The sequence below is a fragment of the Silene latifolia genome, chromosome 10, assembly GCF_048544455.1.
Source record: "Silene latifolia isolate original U9 population chromosome 10, ASM4854445v1, whole genome shotgun sequence".
Lineage (NCBI taxonomy): Eukaryota > Viridiplantae > Streptophyta > Magnoliopsida > Caryophyllales > Caryophyllaceae > Silene > Silene latifolia.
In genome coordinates this window covers 117,087,199-117,107,363 of record NC_133535.1, presented here as the reverse complement: position 1 = coordinate 117,107,363, position 20,165 = coordinate 117,087,199, and the positions used below count along the sequence as shown (strand labels likewise).

Here is a 20,165-nt window from a genome sequence, read left to right as displayed (position 1 = left end):
AAGAAGATGTTCCTTCGTCGTCTAACGCGGTAGTACCTCCTCCACTAAGAAGGACGGGCCGAGTAATTCGCCATCCCGATCGATATGTGGGACTTATCGAGGAAGATGGAACACTCGATGTGTTGCTTATGGAAAGTGACGAGCCCGCCACCTACAAGGCCGCAATCTCTAGTCCTAATTCCACCTTATGGCTTGAAGCCATGAAGTCCGAAATGGATTCTATGCTTGAAAACCAAGTTTGGGACTTGGTAGATTTGCCTAAAGGGGCAAGACCCCTTCAATGCAAATGGATATTCAAAGTCAAGAATGGCATAGAAGGACATGACGATGTCTACAAAGCTAGGCTAGTGGCAAAAGGATTTACCCAAGTCCAAGGTCTCCATTATGATGAGACCTTCGCCCCCGTAGCCATGCTAAGATCCATACGGATTTTGTTAGCGATCGCCGCATTTCATGATTATGAAATTTGGCAAATGGATGTCAAAACCGCTTTTCTAAATGGGCATTTAGAAGAGGAGGTGTACATGATACAACCCGAAGGTTTTGTTGATTCAAAAAATCCTAACAAAGTGTGCAAACTTAAGAGATCCATTTATGGTCTTAAGCAAGCATCTAGAAGTTGGAATCATCGATTCAATCATGTGATAAAGGAAAATGGTTTCACTCGAAATGTTGAGGAACCATGTTTATACATGAAATTTAGTGGGAGCAATGTTGTGTTCCTAATCTTGTATGTCGATGACATACTACTCATTGGAAATGATATTCCAATGTTGTCTTCTGTTAAGAAGTGGTTAGGTAACCACTTCCAAATGAAGGATTTAGGAGAGGCACAACGCATATTAGGTATCCGGATCTATAGAGATAGATCCAAGAGGATATTGGCACTAAGTCAAGAGTCTTATGTTGATAAGATTCTTCGACGATTCAACATGGACAAATCCAAAAGGGGTTTGGTACCTATGGTAACCGGGACGATATTGAGCAAGACTCAATCTCCCTCCGAGCCCCATGATGTTGAACGCATGAAGTTGATCCCTTATGCTTCAGTTGTTGGATCAATCATGTATGCCATGATATGCACACGTCTCGATGTCTCGTATGCCTTGAGCATGACGAGTAGATATCAAGGAAATCCAGGTGAGAGTCACTGGATTCTTTGTCAAGAACATCCTTAAGTACTTGAGAAGAACTAAGGATTCTATCCTTGTGTTTGGAGGAGACACCGAGTTGCGTGTTCTTTGGATACACGGACTCAAGTTTTCAAACAGATAGAGATGACATGAAATCACAAGTTGGTTTTGTTTTCATGCTCAATGGTGGTGCCATAAGTCGGAGAAGCTTCAAGGAAGTCAGAATCGCGGATTCGACAACGGAGGTCGAGTACATAGCAAAGATCGAAGCTCGCCAAGGAAGCCATGTGGATCAAGCAATTCACGGAAGGTCTAAAAGTAGTACCTACCGCTAATGATCCCATCACTCTCTATTGTGATAATAGTGGGACGATCTTCCAAGCTAAGGAGCCGAAGTCTAGTAATAGATCTAGACATGTACTTAGAAAGTATCATGTAATAAGAGATTTCATTGAAAGAAAGGAAATTGCGATTTGTAAGGTTGGGACGGATGACAACATAGCCGATCCGCTCACCAAGCCTTTATCGCAGGCTAAGCATGATGGACATGTTACGTCCATGGGACTTAAACGTGTACCAAATTTCTGTTAGATTTTGAAATGAAATAAAAGTGTTGTTTTTGTTCATGTTCATAATCACATTTGTCTTTTATCTTTAATTTATACTTTGTTACATCCATACGGGTTGTAGAGACAATTGAACCCCGTTAAAGTGAAGACGGATTAACATAGTATTTGCCCATAGTCACTTGTATGAGGTGACGTCTCGAAGTGACTAGAGTGTGAGGCGATTGATGGCAAGTTCAAGTGCCATAGAGTCATGTGAGATGACTAGTCGATCACATAGGCAGACTGTTAGGAACATTTTTGTCGGGCCTAATGACCGCTTATAGAGTTCTGGCAAATTTATATAGCCTGGTTGTGGCGAGAGCTACTATAGTATTCTAATGAGTCGATTCTTTTGACAAAAGACTATTCGCCTAAGATGGCACAGTTTCAGATTAACTTTGATTTGTGTTACTACGACCTTCGTAAATGGGGTCAAATGGGCATATTTTGGGTTATGATGGGCGTGGCTAGTCGAAGGGAATAAGTGCAATAGGAATTGTCCACCCTCGTCGGGGTTATAACAATATCTCGGGGCCACTCGAGGAGTAATGAATCGAAATGCGTGGCCACGCTCGGAAAGTATCTATGATAGATAAGTCCGGTCAATCGGTTATTCTCCAGATCGAGGAAACCACTCTCGATATGATCACTTGCAAGTACGACCTGAAAGACACCTTGCATTGAGTGGGAGATAGTAATAGGACAAGAGAATTGGTGACGCACACTTGTCGAGGACAAGTGGGAGATTGTTGGGAAATGTGTCCTCAACAATAGTGCGATCACATGATTTAAATATCATTATTAAATCTCATTTTAAAGAATACAATTGGGAAGTAATATTGTTACTGTCAACTGGTCAACATATATCGGTAATGATTGGCTGACTAGAGTTTGACATTACTGTCGTGTGACGGTGGTGATCAGTTGACCCCCTAGGTCATACCTAAAGGGCAATACTCTTAATTGATCATTTAATTAATCGTATAATGTTACGAGTTAATTAAATTACTTGAAAAATTGATGGGCGATTTTGGAAGTAAAATTTACGTATCAAATTGAAATATGATTAAATGAGATACGGTCTGAGTAATCGAATTGTATCATTACTCGGATGAAATTATTGTTTGAAGAAACAATTAGATTTGAATGAATTATTATAAATGCGATTTATAAACGGTAAAATATTTTGGCACAAGTAATTATGAAATTACTAAGTCGATTTTTGTATATGACGTATTCTTATTAATACGTTGATTTTTAATATGTTAAAAATACATAACTATTTATGTTACATGTGACATGTGACATATTGACATTTGACAAAAATAATATGGAATCCATATTATCTCAAGTGGGCCGAAATATTAGAGGAGTTTTAGGGTTAAATTGTGTTTATATTTTAAATAGAAAACATAATTATGAAAAGCTAAAAGTAGCCATGCAAGCCTACTCACCTTGTGAAGACAAATATGGGCATGCATTGGCTCCCCTAAAAGCCCTCTCCCCACCGGTTTTCCTTTAGCATTTTAGAGAGTTTTCTTCTCTAAAATTATTCATTCAATTACATTGATAATATTCTAGTGTTAGAAAGATAATTACCTCTCTACATTTTATGATAAACTAGAGAGATTATTTACTCCAAAATCTCTTCTCCTCTACCCGGTTTTAGGAGCAAAAATACCAACTATTTTTGGTTCAATTTTTCATAAGATTAATATTATACTAGATCAAATAATATTAATTAGATTAAGAGAAAGCCTTGGGTATAAAGCTTAGGGAGAGATCTTACACTTAGATCTTGTTCATCCATAAGGGAAAGCTCAAGAACAAAAGAAAAGGAGATTTCTTTTGTGCCCTATAAAACCGAATCATCAATGTAAGGACATTATTTCTCTTCTTTTATATTATTGTTTGCATGCATAAAATCTGTTTTAATTTTATGACAAATTAGTTTAGACATATATGAGTATGTTATTAATGTATATGAATCTACATTTCCTTCAGTTGTATTGCTGCTGTTTTACACGGATTACACGGGTTTTGAACTATAACCGAGACATGACCGACTTCGACCTGGGTTGGGTGGTTCCAGGACCTCCTGGACCTTCTCTTTCCCTACAAAATCCAGTGCTTCTTCATCGACTGGAAATAGAGTTATCTTTCCTTTTTGAACCAATTTTGCTATAAAGGCTCAGAAGAGTCACAGGCGAGAACACCTATGAGAGGGAGCTGAGGGGTGGATTAGGTTTCTATTAAAAAATTTTAGCTTAATGAAAGCTTCTTTTAAACTCTTTAAACACTTTTGACTACACTTAGATGAAAGGAGAAGTTGATACTTAGTGTAATACTACACCTTTCTGGACCTTGAGTACTCGGTCGAGTGGGTTGTACTCGACTAAGTACATGTCTTGTATGTTTTAGGCAGGCTACTGCCTTGGGTGTACTCGGCCAAGCGTAGGAGACACTCGGTCTAGTTGAGTATACTCAACCGAGTGCCCAGTCTGGAGTCGTAATTTCGCGGGTTTTGATTATAGTAATTAGAGATTATAAACACATTTCGTCAGTTCGCTAATCACACCTTATGTACCTAAAATATTTCTAATCACCTCTCTAATCATACTAATTATCTCGTAAGCAAGTTTGTTTAATAGTTGAGCATTTGGGATCCTTATTGTCATGTCAATCGCACTTGTAATTTGTTATCATCATTAATCAATTTTATTATTGTTAAAAGTTTATGTAACCATAATTATGGTTCATTTGGGGGAATTTTAGTAATTAGTTATATATCTCGATCGAGTAGCATGTATATCATTGTATAGGTGATGATTTCGTAGAGGAGCAGTTCTAGACCGTCTTGCTTTGCTTTTGGATTTCTCGAATAAGGTATGGTTTCCCTACACAGTACAATTATGTGATTAATTGTATTGGGTGATTGTTGTGATTGTAGTATTGTGTATTGTGATTGCGATTGTTTGAGATATTGGTTTGGATAATGTGAGCCATGTCGGGAGATGGTTTCACCCTCTTGTTTCGCCTCTTGTGACTTCCGTCACAAGGGGGATGTGCAAAATAATGAGCTTGGGTTTGCTCGTTGCAATGAGTGGGGATTTGATGACCACACTACAGTTTGGCATCGGCAGGGGTGGTTACCTATTGTGATGTGTAACCTGACAGGGCCTTGTTGCGATGAGAGCCACTGGTTACTACGAAGTTTGGAAATGTTGGATCTGATTTTGTATCTTGTGTTGCATTTTATTTGTATGGTTGTAGTTGATTATGTAATTATACCGACCGTTCAATGTTTTCAAAACAGTGGTGAACCATTTGATATTTCCGGCAAATGGGGAGCAGTGTGATTAGCAGGTGTTGGTATTTTAGCTTGCATGCGGGTTGGATGGGAGGTCGACGAGTCACCTTCATTCGTTAATAGCTTCTGATGAGTCTTGAACGGTTATATTTTGGTGGTAGTTTGGTAGTTTGTTTTGAGGACATTGGAACTGTAATACCTCACATTTATAAAGACAACACTTGACCGAGTACGTAAACCATTCACTCGGCCGAGTGGAGCCCACTCGGTGGAGTGGAGGACCGAGTGGAATTTTGTGTGAGGCTGGAGGTTTCTGAAACTCGGTCACTCGACCGAGTGACTGTTCACTCCACCGAGTGGAGCCCCACTCGATCGATTTGACTAGACACTCGACCGAGTGCTCGATCGAGTCCAGTTTTACACGAGATTTGTTTAGTGGAGTGTCGCTTTCGAACCTTATCTTTTCAAATTTCCCCCACCTAAAATAACTCTGGTACGGTTCGAAACTTTGTTGTCTAAGCTAACCAACCAAAACAATATTTATAGACTAGTGGTCGTGATCCCTTATGAGGGGTTTAGTTTTCAGTACTTGTCGTTAGGAGCACCTAGAACAAAACACAATTTATAACTTCACAAACAACTCTACAATTAGTAAAGAGGCAAGTAAAGGTCGGATCCCAAGGGACGGGAATTGAGATGAGATTTTCTATTGCAACTACTGGTGTCTAAGGGTGTCACAATTGGGGTTTGAAGTAGAAGATCACTAAACTAAATAGCAATGAAAGTAAACAAGCAAGATGAATTAAAAGTGATGTAAACAATTGATAAAAAGCACTAGGGTGTCATGGGGTCATAGGGGATTCATGGGAATTGATCATACAAACATATTCTCAAATTATAAGCAAGCAATTATTGTTGTGATGGATCGAGTTGGTTTATATCTTACAATCCTAGGAAGGTTTGGGTCCCGGAGCCGAATCGATTAGATTGTACAACACCTACAAGTCGACTTAATCCTCCCTATCCAACTATATGCATGGTCTAATGAGACTCGAGTTGGTTTATGTCTTACAAGTCTCATTGAAAAGATAAGTGATGGTTGTAAATGCAAGGATTCATAGGCTTAGCATTTCATCAAACATAACATGTGCATAAGTTGAAATCACAACAAGCAAGCAAATTAATTATGGAAGCATATTAGATTAAGCATGAATCATTCCCCATGTTTATTTCCCCTAATTACCCATTAATCCTAGCTAAGTAACTACTCACTCATGATCAAGTTTAACATGTTAATGAGGTTGTCAATCATACTAACAAAGCCAAACATGATGAACAAGTAAGAAAGATTAACAATAATTAAAACAAGGATTAAGAGAATTATACCTATGGAGATTACAAAACAATAATGCAAAGAATAATAGAAGAACTTGATGATTGATGGAAGGTTGTCAATCTCCCAATAAACCCAATAATCTTCTAATTACCCAATAATAAACTTGAATTACTCAATAAAAAACTTGAACAATAATTAAGGAAAGATTAATGTGTAATTTGTGGAAAGATTAAATGATAATCTATTCTAATCTACTCCTAATCTAATCTAAGGAAGGATTGATTTAACCTAATGAAAAACTTGATGGTTTGATTATTACAAATGGAGTATATATAGTAGAGCATCATTAGGTTAAGCAAGGGTAAAATAGTAATTTAACAATGCTAATTGTTGGGTAGGGAATCGCCGGTCTCAAGAGAGAGTCCGGTCTCCTTTTCGCCGGTCTTTGAAAAATATGCGCATCCTTCATAGAACAAGAAGAACACGAAAGTTGCTGTAAGGGAATCCCAGCGGATTGGTCTAGGGACGAGCGGATTGGCGGACAGCTTCTTTGTTTGAACTCGGATTGTAAAACAGACGTCATTTTCTCATCCAGACTCCTATTGGAGTGATTCAAAAGCCTAGATCACTTGTTTTTTCGACGCCGTTCCATCTAGCATATTTTAAGAGCCAAAGGAGAAACCCTTGGTTCGGTTTTTGAGCGATTTCTTCATGCAATGCCTTCCTTCTCGTCATCCTTGCTTTTAACCTTATGAGCCTTCTATATACTCTTTATTCCTACATACTTGGCCATCATTCTTGCCTCCTCTTCATACTAGTCCATCCAATATCATCAAAAAGCTTCCAAATATGCACGAAAGACGGGAATTTCTGCCTTATCATCTTCATTCCTACAAAACATACGAAATGCACTAGGAAAGCAAAATAGAAAGCATTTGACGGATAAAATGGCTATGGAATGTTATAATAGTATGCAAAATAGGCTCAATTAGGGGACTAAATGTGTGCAAATAATGTTCACATCAAACATCCCCAAACCGAACCTTTACTCGTCCTGAGTAAAGAGGTGACAAAAACTAGACCTTTATTTAAACTATCCTAATAATATAGCCGATGTGAGATAATTAGCGGGTCTCACTCCGCCCCTTCAACTCACAACAAGACAACCATGAGGTAGGATGCCTTCTTGCAAGGCAAGGTGAGTCTTGCCAAAATGGCGACACATCCAATCATTAAAGCACACAAAATCAAGTAATGGATGCATCTACAAAAGAATAGCCACTTTCCTCATCTAAGTGGCGGAAATTATCTAAAGGGGAAGCAATTCAAGGGTACATACTCCTTCATAGATGCAATTTCTTCAAACTACTAAGCTTAGAAGGATACCAATAAATCACCTCCAAGTTGTGTCAAGCTAGGGTACCTTTGTCCTCAATCGTTAAATGCTTTTGTCAAGAATAGACTCCCTATGGTGTTAGAAACACTGGAGGATCACGGAATTCCCCTTCTTGCCTAGATAAGAAGAAGGGTCGTCCCCTCTCTACCATGCACAAAAGTGGATACGATGGATAAAGGGATCGATAGAATTTGAGTTTTATTTGGGAGTTTGCTTTTTGTTTTTGTGGCATATAACATTTGAGAACACTTTCTTGCCTTTTCTTTTTTATTTTTGGCATTTCATCACTTGACAATTTTCAACTTTTTGCATTTCTTTTTGAACATTTTCAAAGTCACCCCATATGTAGTGAGGGTGCCTTATATTTGAAGCATAGGAGTTTTCATTTTTGTTACTCCTCTTTTCTTTTGATGCAATTGCAAACTTTTTCTTTTCTTTTCTTTTCTTGAACTCAAATTTTTGAACAATTTCTTTTTGTGCCCATTCCCTTTGATGAAAAATGTGGTAGAACATGGATGAATGATGGTTGCATGGTTTCAAGGGTCACCTTGGAATAAACGGTAGCCAAGGAGTTATCACACCACAATGTACTCTGACTAGGCCTTAATCCATGGGTCAAAGGATACTAGCATGACACATCCTAGGGTGTTTTACAAGTATTCTAACAAGCAAAGTCTTAAGAAGAAAAAGCATCTACTAGGGCCTATATACACTTGTCAAGCTTCCCAATTAGAAGGTTTCACAAAAATTTTCTAACCATGCAAACTACATGCCATGATGCAACTAACATATATACATCCTAATGCATATGCTTCTACCAACTAGTATGTCATATAAACTAAATGCAACTCCTAACAACACATAGATACAGAAACCACAACAACAAAATACACCACATCCTCCTTGACATGTAAGCACATCCTCCTCATATGAATAATGAAAAAGAAATGGAAGGGAAATAGAGATTAGAGTGATCATACCAAGCGGTCTTCATTTTCCCTTGCTAATGCCTCAAATGTAGTGTTGTATCTATGTGAGAAGAGAACAAAAACACAAGTATATACAATTCTACACTATTAAATTAAAGAACATGTTTTTGGTTTTTGAAATTTTCAAATTTTTATGGATTTTGTTTTTATGAAAATAAAAGACATATTTTTGTGATTTTTCGAAATTTTTCAATTTTTATGCATTTTTGGAATATAAATTCTCATCCCCCACTTTATTTTGAACATTGTCCTCAATGTACATGTAGGAGTGGGAATAAAAAGGAAATACATGTTTATGAATTTTTGATTTTTTGAAATAAAGTACAAATGCAATGATATGACATGAATGAATGCATGCTCTAACTAAATGCAATTGTATATGACATATATAACAAATGAATGCAATCTACACTAGATGATGCATGTTTTCTAGTAGACTATGGTCACCTATGATCAAACCTCCCCAAACCGATTTAAACACTATTTCTAGTGTAGAAATGAATAGGTTTGGCCATTAGTGACTATGCATAAATTCTAATCTATATGCACCTATCTACATGAATCATGTGAGAAATATTACAAAGCAAACTATAATAAATGCATATATACAAATTAATGGTTATTGAGGAACTCCATTAAACCAAAGATTATTAATGAACAATTTCATAGAAGATTATCACTAGCACTCAAAGCACGTAGAAGTCGGTCAAATTCTTGGGAGTGAGAAATAAATAGGCATGGATAACAACACAAAATTATGCAATGAAATAATGCCCAAGTAAGAGACCGAACAAGCATGTCAAGAACATTATGACAAAAATTATAAGAGAAATGATGGATGGAAGGAACATGAAATGGTTAGTTGGTTGGCAATTCACTCAACTCATCCTCCAAATAGTCAAAATCACCACATTCAATGCAAGTACTCTCATTATCATCCAAGGTGATTTTAAGGGTGTCTATTTGGGGTTCCCAAATGTCCTCATCATATTCCTCATCCCAACAAGGTCCATTATCAAAGGGGTTGTCATAGCAAGGCTCACCAAGCTCAACACAATTGTCTCCCTCAAATATGTCTTCCTCAAAGGGTGAGTTTTCTCTCAAGCTCACATCCATATCATTCTCACTTTGCCCATTAACATCAAATTCCATGGAGGTTGATTTCATTGAAACACAAGAGGAGTAGGATGACGGCATCCAAGCATTAGTTTCATAATCAAGAATGTACTCCTCCTCATCATCACTCTCCTCATCTAGCACTCCATCTTCCAAAGGTAGGGTAATTTTGTGGGCAAAGTGGATTGGCTCAAGGTTATAGGAAGGTTTCTCATCCTCACAAATCTCATTTTCATCATAGTTTTCCTCAATGAATTTTTGAAATATGCTTTTTACCGCTTCTATACCTTCCTTGGCACTTTCAAATATGTCATGTATAGTTTCCTTGAGACAATGAATGGTCATGAACTCAACAAATTCCCAAAATTCCTCACAACTCATCTCACAAATTCTACCACCACTCAAATGAAATGCCAAGTTGCGGGTTTCAAGGTTCATGCCATTATAAACAATACAACATGCTTCATAATTTGAAAGAGTAAAACCATGATGCCAAGCATGAGTCATATAATCTTCAAATCTTGCAACATATTTATCAAATGATTCATTTTCATATTGCCAAAAAGTGAATGTAGACATGTTGAGCATGTGAAATAGAACAAGTAAAATAAAACTCAAGAAAAAGAAGCACAACTAAAACTAGACAAAAGAACAATTCAAATAAACAACACCGTCCCCGGCAACGGCGCCATTTTTGGTCGTGATCCTTTATGAGAGGTTTAGTTTTCAGTACTTGTCGTTGGAAGCACCTAGACCAAAACACAATTTATAACTTCACAAACAACTCTACAATTAGTAAAGAGGCAAGTAAAGGTCGGATCTCAAGGGACGGGAATTGAGATGAGATTTTCTATTGCAACTAGTGGTGTCTAAGGGTGTCAAAATTGGGGTTTAAAGTAGAAGATCACTAAACTAAATAGCAATGAAAGTAAACAAGCAAGATGAATTAAAAGGGATGTAAACAATTGATAAAAAGCATTAGGGTGTCATGGGGTCATAGGGGATTCATGGGAATTGATCATACAAACATATTCTCAAATTATAAGCAAGCAATTATTGTTGTGATGGATCGAGTTGGTTTATATCTTACAATCCTAGGAAGGTTTGGGTCCCGGAGCCGAATCGATTAGATTATACAACACCTACAAGTCGACTTAATCCTCCCTATCCAACTATATGCATGGTCTAATGAGACTCGAGTTGGTTTATGTCTTAGAAGTCTCATTGAAAAGATAAGTGATGGTTGTAAATACAAGGATTCATAGGCTTAGCATTTCATCAAACATAACATGTGCATAAGTTGAAATCACAACAAGCAAGCAAATTAATTATGGAAGCATATTAGATTAAGCATGAATCATTCCCCATGTTTATTTCCTCTAATTACCCATTAATCCTAGCTAAGTAACTACTCACTCATGATCAAGTTTAACATGTTAATAAGGTTGTCAATCATACTAACAAAGCCAAACATGATGAACAAGTAAGAAAGATTAACAATAATTAAAACAAGGATTTTGAGAATTATACCTATGGAGATTCCAAAATAATAATGTAAAGAATAATAGAAGAACTTGATGATTGATGGAAGGTTGTCAATCTCCCAATAAACCCAATAATCTTCTAATTACCCAATAATAAACTTGAATTACTCAATAATAAACTTGAACAATAATTAAGGAAAGATTAATGTGTAATTTGTTGAAAGATTAAATGATAATCTATTCTAATCTACTCCTAATCTAATCTAAGGAAGGATTGATTTAACCTAATGAAAAACTTGATGGTTTGATTATTACAAATAGGGTATATATAGTAGAGCATCATTAGGTTAAGCAAGGGTAAAATAGTAATTTAACAATGCTAATTGTTGGGTAGGGAATCGCCGGTCTCAAGAGAGACTCCGGTCTCCTTTTCGCCGGTCTTTGAAAAATATGCGCATCATTCATAGAACAAGAAGACGACGAAAGTTGCTGTAAGGGAATCCCAGCGGATTGGTCTCGAGACGAGCGGATTGGCGGACAGCTTCTTTGTTTGAGCTCGGATTGTAAAATGGACGTCATTTTCACATCCGGAGTCCTATTGGAGTGATTCAAAAGCCTAGATCACTTTTTTTTTCGACGCCGTTCCATCTAGCATATTTTCAGAGCCGAAGGAGCAACCCTTGGTTCGGTTTTCGAGCGATTTCTTCATGCAATGCCTTCCTTCTCGTCATCCTTGCTTTTAACCTTATGAGCCTCCTATATACTCTTTATTCCTACATACTTGGCCATCATTCTTGCCTGCTCTTCATACTAGTCCATCCAATATCATCAAAAAGCTTCCAAATATGCACGAAAGGCGAGAATTTCCGCCTTATCATCTTCTTTCCTACAAAACATACGAAATGCACTAGGAAAGCAAAATAGAAAGCATTTGACGGATAAAATGGCTATGGAATGTTATAATAGTATGCAAAATAGGCTCAATTAGGGGACTAAATGTGTGCAAATAATGTTCACATCAACTAGACAAACTATTCTTAGTAGAGTGGTAAGTAAAGGTCGAATCCCAAAGGATGGGTATTGAATAAAGTTATCGGTTATAGAGAGCTATGTCTTAGGGTGTCACAATATTGGGTTGAGATTTGGGTAACAAACTAAGCTACTTAACATTGAAAAGTAAAGAAATAAAAGTGAAACAAGCAAGTAAAGTGGGGGTTTGTAAACAATTAATTAAGGCACTAGGGTATCATCGGTTCATAGGGGATTCATGGTGGTGATCATACAAACATGTTTACATAGTTGGAAGTAAATTATTGTTGCAGTGGAATCGAGTTAGTTTTTGTCTTACGATTCCTAGGAAGATTTGGGTCCCGGAGCCGACTCGGTCAAAGACTGTACAACGCCTACAAGTCGACTTAGTTTCTTCCTATTCACTTTCATGCATGGTCTAATATGTCTCAAGTTAGTTTATATCTTACAAGTCTTGTTGAATAGATAAGAGATGTACACATGCGAGGTTTGTTAATCAAGCAATTTATCAAGCATAACATGTGCATAAGTTGACATTACAACAAGCAAGCAATCTTATGAAAACATATTAGATTAAGTATGGATCTACCCCCATGTTTTAGTTTCCCTAATCCCCCATTAACCCTAGCTAGAAGACTACTCACACATGACAATGGTAAACATGCTAATGAAGGTGTCAATCATATTAGCAAAGTTAATCATGGTAAATGAGTAAAGTAATAACTAATTAAGCAAGGGTAAAATGAAGTGATACATAATACAGAGTTAAGTGAGATTGTTGTGGAAGTTATTGTAGCTGAGAGTTCGAAGGCAGCGGAATTACGATCGTTTAATATGAATAAGGAAGTGATTTCATCACCGGAAATTACAGTTACTGATGATACGGAATGGCAGACAGTAGGAGCGAAACAAGGTAGACAATCGGAACAACCTCGCGTCAAAATTGAAATAGGGGATGTTCAAGGTGAGCTTGAGTTTTGGTCCTCTTCTGTATTCTGCTTTGTTTTGGGAGCTAATCCTCTTAATCATGTTATGGATGGCTTCGTAAGAAGAATTTGGAAGGATTTATCGCTTGATAAGGTTGCGTTCCAAGCTAATGGAATTTGTATTGTTCGGTTCAGTAAACAAGAGGATAAGGATAAGGTGCTTCAATCTGAGCAGCTGTTCTTTGATAATAAGCCTTTTATTATTAGAGATTAGCAGCCTGATGTGAGATGTGTGAACGATAAGCCTGATTTGTTGCAAATTTGGGTGAGACTTTACAACCTGGAACTTATGTTTTGGGGAAAAGCCTTACCTAAGATCGTTTGCATGATATACAAACCTATTAGGCCTGATCATGCTACTGAGAATAAGGATTACTTGGAATATGCTAGATTCATGGTGGAAGTGAAACTGGGACAGTCTTTGCCTGATAAGATAGAATTCATTGATGATAAGGATGTGGTGCAGATTCAGGAGGTTTCTTATGAATGGAAACCTCGTGTTTGTTCTCAGTGTTCAGGAATTGGGCATGATGCTGTTATGTATAGGAAACGAGCTGTTGAGATGAAAAAGAAGCCTAATCATAAAGTGTGGAGACCTAAAGATCAAGGTCCAGCAAAACCATCTACTATTCCTGTACAGGAAGTTCCTCAGGTTCAGTGTGTGGAGAATGTGCAGGAAGCAGAGGTGTTGCCTCAGCTTGATCCTTCTATTGTTGTTACACCCATTCCTTTCAAAGGTAATGTGATGGCTTCACCAGGAAGTCTGGTACATCGCATGTCTCGGTTAGGGAGGGGCAGTAGTCAAGGAGGACCTACTGTGTTAGAGGTCATTCAGCAATCCTTGAAATAAATTATTTTGAATAGTATGGGGAAGGGGAGATCACCAATCCTTCAACATAGTTAATATAGGTTTTTGGAACATAAGAGGTCTTAATAAATGGAATAAGCAAGGTGATATTAGAAGATTCTTGCATATTAATAAAATTGGCCTGTTTGGTTTGGTTGAAACCAGGGTTAAGATTAAGAATAAAGATAGAATTCACGCTGGGTTTGGTAGTCCCTGGCAAATAATTGATAATAGTGAGGTGAAAGATAGTGGTAGAATCTGGTTACTTTGGGATTCCTCGTAATTTACTGTTACTTGCATTAGGAAGGAGCTGCAGGTCATTCATGCTTTGGTTACTAATCTGATGGCTGGGTTTGAATGGACCTGTTCCTTGGTGTATAGGTGTAATAAAGATTCAGATACAGTCTATCTCTGGAATTCTATGATATCTCTAAAAGCTACTGTCAATGGTCCATGGCTCATAATGAGAGACTTTAATAATGTGCTTTATTTGGATGAAAGAATAGGGTCTCAGGTTACTGATTCTGAGGTGAGGGAGTTTCAGAATTGTGTGGATGTTTGTGGTCTGTATGATATGATCTCTACTGGTGCCTACTTCACCTGGAATAACAAGCAAGAGGGTGATGCTAGAGTGTTCAGTAGGATAGATAGAGTTTTGGCCAATGATGAGTGGATTCTTAATGGACCCACAGGTGTTGTTTCATTTCTACCAGAGGAGCTGTATGACCATAGTCCTTGTCTGATTGAGTTAGGGGAGGACACTGTGAGAAGGAAAGGATCTTTTAAGTACTTTAATAAGTGGGGGAAGAGTGCTAATTTTAAGAACATTGTCACTGAGATTTGGAGGCAGCCTATTCAAGGTTGCTGTATGTTTCAATTGGTCAAGAAGCTTAAAACTTTGAAACACCCCCTGAAAAAGTTGAACAATAATGGGTATGGGGATATTGAGAATACTGCTATGGTTGCTAAATTGGTACTTGAAAGTATCCAAAAGCAGCTGCACATTGATCCCAGGAATGTGCTATTATAAGCTGAGGAGAGAGTTATAGCTCAGACCTACAAAGAGCTTGATGATGCCAGGCTTTTGTTCTTAGCACAGAAAGCTAAAGCTCAGTGGGTTAATTTAGCTGATGACAACACTAGGTATCCATAGTACTATCAAGGCTAGATGTGCTCAGAATAAAGTTCTCAAAATTAATGATATGCATTGGGTGGTCTGTTCGGAGGTTGCTACCATAGAACAAGCATTTATTGACTATTAGCAGGATCTTTTAGGTAGCTCTACTCAAGTGGTTTAGGTATGTCTTGCAGTTGTTAAAAGAGGTACAGTAGTGACCTCTGATCAAGCAAATATTATGGTGCAGCAGGTGACTGAGGCTGAGATTACGGAGGCCCTCTTTTATATTCCTGTGGAGAAGGCTCCTGGCCCAGATGGTTACTCTGCTGGGTTCTTTGTTGATGCTTATGACATTATTGGAGGAGATGTGGTTATGGTAGTGAAGGAGTTCTTTTCTAATGGCAGAATGCTTCAGCAAATTAATGCCACTGTGCTTACTCTAATTCCTAAGGTGGTTTGTCCCAAGTCTGTCCAAGACTTTCGTCCCATTGCTTGTTGCAATGTCATTTACAAATGTATTTCCAAAATCATTTGTAGAAGGATTTCTGGAGTGCTGGTTGACCTCATTAGTATGAATCAGAGTGCGTTTGTCAAAGATAGGGAGATTGTTGATAACATCCTCATTTGTCAAGATTTGGTGAGGCTTTATGAGAGGAAATGTTGCACACCTAAGGCTATGCTAAAAGTTGATCTTAAAAAGGCATATGACACTATTGAATGGGCCTTGCTTAGGGGTATGCTGGTTACTCTTGAATTCCCAGTTCAGATGATCAATTGGATAATGGTGTGTGTTACCACTCCTTCATTCACCATCTCTCTGAATGGGTCACAGTTTGTCTATTTCAAAGGGCAACGGGGATTGAGACAATGGGATCCCATGTCTCCTTTACTCTTCACTATTTGCTTAGAATACTTAACACGAATCCTCAGAGTGGTTACTGAGAAACCTGAGTTCAAGTATCACTCTCTTTGTAGAGGATTGAAGCCTAGCCACCTTGCTTTTGCAGATGACTTGCTGTTGTTCTGCAGGGCTGATGTGGACTCTATCACAATTGTCTTGAGAGCTTTCCTGACTTTCTCTGAAGCATCAGGTCTGTGTATGAATAAAGCCAAGTCAGATGTTTTCTTGAATGGAGTTGATGCCAATTTAGCTTCCCAGATTGTCAGGCTTGCTGGGTTTAAATTGGGGCAGTTCCCATTCAGATATCTGGGTGTTCCAATTTCACCCAAGAGGTCGAGTATTGCTGACTGTAATAGGGTGGTGGACAAAATTGTGTCAAGGATTCAAGGATGGGGGTCTAATCACCTAAGCTATGCTGGGGGGGGGGGGGGGGCTAGTCTTGGTCAAGTTAGTCCTGACTCAGTTGCATGCTTATTGGGCTAAGATCTTTTTATTGCGAAAAGGAGTCCTTCATAAGGTGGAGACCATCTGCAGGAACTATCTTTGGGCAGGTCATGCTGAGTTTAAGCATGCTCCTCATGTAGCTTGGGAGACTTGTTGTTTACCTAAGGAATATGGGGGATTGGGTATTATTAATTTTTATCTTTGGAATGTTGCTCTGCTTGGTAAGTATGCTTGGTGGATTCAAAAGAAGAAGGACAGTCTCTGGGTTTAATGGGTGCATGACATTTATATAAAGCAACGTGACTGGTGGATGTATGAACCCTGTCAGAATTCCAGCTGGACTTGGAGACAAATTTGCAAAGTCAAAGACATTCTTAAGCCAGGTTTCTTGAATGGTGCTTGGAATGGAAAATACTCTATACAGGTGGCTTATCATTGGTTACTTGGTTCTCATCCAAAGAAGGACTGGGTGCCTATGGTCTGGAATAGAGTATGTGTACCTAAACACAACTTTAACACCTGGATTTTTGTGCAGCAGAGATTCTTAACTCAGGACAGATTACAGAAGTTTGGTGTCATCACTGATGGTAATTGTTATCAGTGTGGGATGCATAAGGAAACACATAGTCATCTGTTTTTTGACTGTCCATTCAGTATGCATTGTCTAGTGCAACTGCAGACTTGGTTGCAGGTTCAGTGGCAGGGGAGCTTGCTGGACTGGGCTCTTAGATGGAGATGCAGATCTTTATTGAAAAAACAGGTGGTTATGGCGGCTATCTCTGGTCTAATTTACAGCATATGGGATTGTAGGAATAAGTGTAGGTTGAAGCACTTTATCATTCAGCTAGCTCGAGTAGTGAAGGGAGTTCATCAGCTGATAAGTATACGTTTGAACATGGTGGATTTTGATAGGGAGAGAGTTAAATGTAAGGCTTGGTTAAAGAAAATTGATGTAATAGATTAATGGAATAACTCAAATAGAGTATGATAGGTGTATGGTGTAATTTCCTTGATTTAATGATATTCACATTTTCACCAAAAAAAGGGATTATACCACCTTTAAGGATGATCCAAATAATAAGCAAAAAATAATAGAAGAACACTTGATGAATGATGAAGAGTTGTCAAGTCTTCAATAAACCCCAAATAGTCTTCAAATTACCCAACTAAATCTAAGAACACTTCAATGATTAAAGAGGAATTAAGATTTGATTAATATTGAATTGAGTAAATACAACTTGATTAAAACTAGATTAATAATGTATAAGCTTGATTAATGCTAAATTCTAACTTGGTGATTAGCCCCCTAACACAATGGGGTATTTATACTAAGTACAAGTATTAGCGTAACTAAGGGCTTAAATGACGATTAAGTCCCTAAGAAGAGGATTTAGTGCTTTGTAAGTCCCATAGAGAGCCGCCCGTCTTGACCTTGAAGTAAGCTCGTGCTGCCCAGGGATCCGCTCGACCTGAAGGTGAGACACCCGGATTGAGGCTTGAGACGCCCGGATCTTTGATCAGCTCTTCTTCTTCTTCTTCTTCTTCTTTGACTACCTAAGGATCAATGGGGATCATTGGGAGGTCGTGGGGCTCTTCATCATTGCCCATTCTACTTCATTTATTCACTTAGGTCTTTAGTAATGGTCTCCTCTTTGATGCTTGGTCATTAGATTCACTCCATTTAGCTCTACTTTGCTCCATAAATGCAAGGCTATCAATCCTCTCCTACCAAGGACACAAAACCTCAAAGAATATGCAAAGTAGGGAACTAAGGATAAGAAACGACCCTAATAAGCACTAGAAAGCATAGGAACGAGGCTAGTTCGGGGACTAAATGTGCACAAATATGAGTCACATCAAACTCCCCAATCTAATCCTACCACTCTCTAAACTCTCTAAACTCTATAAAACTCTCTAAACACTAACCAACAACCACCTAAACTTATCCTCTAAAAATCTAGCCTCGACAATTGAAGAGTTCTAGCCATCCTTCCTCCTTAGTTCATCCACATTATTTGTAAGTCGATTTACATTTTGTTTCCTTAATCTTTTCTTAGTAAACGTTAATTTATCCTAGTGGATTACCCCATATTTAATTAGAGTTATGGGTAATTAAGATGGGTAATTAAGGGGATTAATTAGTATGTTTCCTATAGTGTATTATGGTAATGAATGTAGTAATTAATTTGTGTAGGAAGCTTCATTGAGGAGGAGCATTTCTAGGCCTTAGCTTGAGGCTTTGTGAAGATAAGTTTGATGTAGGGTTTTCCCTACTTAGCTCTAATAATATGGGTTTTTATTTATGCATTTGTTATCATTAATTATACTTGTCTCATGGTAGTTGCATTATAACATGTTTTTGGTATTTATGGTTTGTGACATAATACGGTCTTGTGTTGATTATGCATATGGTTAAGGAGTAAATATGGTTAATTATCATATAAATGGTTAGAATGCATTATAAGATGTTAGGAAACAATTACATGAAAAGAGGTGAATTAATGAAGGATTGAGCATTGTGAGTCTTAAATGGTTATTCTTTGGTGGTAGTTTGGTACTTTGTTTTGAGGACTTTGGAATGGTAATACCTCAAATTTATAAAGACAACACTTGACCGAGTAAACCAGACACTCGGCCGAGTAGAGCCCACTCGATCTAGTGGAGGACCGAGTAGTATTTGGTGTGAGGCTGGAAGGTTCTGAAACTCGGCCACTCGACAGAGTCACTTTTCACTCGACCGAGTGGAGCCCCACTTGATCGAGTGGACCAGACACTCGACCGAGCGCCCGGACGAGTCTAGTTTTACGCGAGATTGGGTTAGTAGAGTGTCGCTTTCGAACCTTAGCTATTTATATTTCCCCCACCAAAAATCACTCCCCAACTTAATCCTACCACTCTCTAAACTCTCTATAACTCTCTAAACACTCACCAACAACCACCCAAACTTATCCTCTAAAAATCTAGCCTCCACAATTGATGAGTTCTAGCCATCCTTCATCCTTAGTTCATCCACATTATTTGTAAGTCGATTTAAACTTTGTTTCCTTAATCTTATCTTAGCAAACCTTAATTTATCCTAGTGGATTATCCTATATTTAATTAGGGTTATGGGTAATTAAGATGGATAATTAAGGAGATTAATTAGTATGTTTATTATAGTGTCTTATGGTAATGAATTTAATAATTAATTTGTGCAGGAAGCTTAATTAAGGAGTATTTCTAGTCCTTAGCTTGAGGATTTGTGAAGATAAGCTTGAGGTAGGGTTTCCCTACTTAGCTCTAATAATATGGGCGTTTAATTATGCATTTATTATCATTAATTACACTTGTCTCATGGTAGTTGCATTATAACATGTTATTTGTAATTAGGGTTTGTGACATAATATGGTCTTGTGTTGATTATGCGTATGCTTAAGTAGTAAGCATGGTTAATTGTCATATAAATTGTTAGAATGCATTATAACATATT

General features: G+C 37.8%; 1 protein-coding gene across 1 annotated transcript; it reads left to right on the top strand.

Moving 5' to 3' along the window:
• The first annotated feature begins 13,712 nt into the window (after nt 1-13,712).
• Nucleotides 13,713-15,264, top strand: LOC141608100 (uncharacterized). The gene is made up of 3 exons (XM_074427452.1): nt 13,713-14,170; nt 14,400-14,495; nt 14,616-15,264. The coding sequence occupies exons 1-3, from the start codon at nt 13,713-13,715 to the stop codon at nt 15,262-15,264; spliced, it is 1,203 nt and encodes a 400-aa protein (XP_074283553.1).
• Nucleotides 15,265-20,165: the final 4,901 nt, after the last annotated feature.

Coding starts and splice junctions, on each gene's coding strand:
- LOC141608100 (XM_074427452.1), top strand. CDS start 13,713: ATGATATACAAACCTATTAGGCCTGATCATGCTACTGAGAATAAGGAT. Junction 14,171..14,399: donor CTGGTACATCGCATGTCTCG/GTTAGGGAGGGG, acceptor GGTTGAAACCAG/GGTTAAGATTAAGAATAAAG. Junction 14,496..14,615: donor AAAGATAGTGGTAGAATCTG/GTTACTTTGGGA, acceptor CTTGGTGTATAG/GTGTAATAAAGATTCAGATA.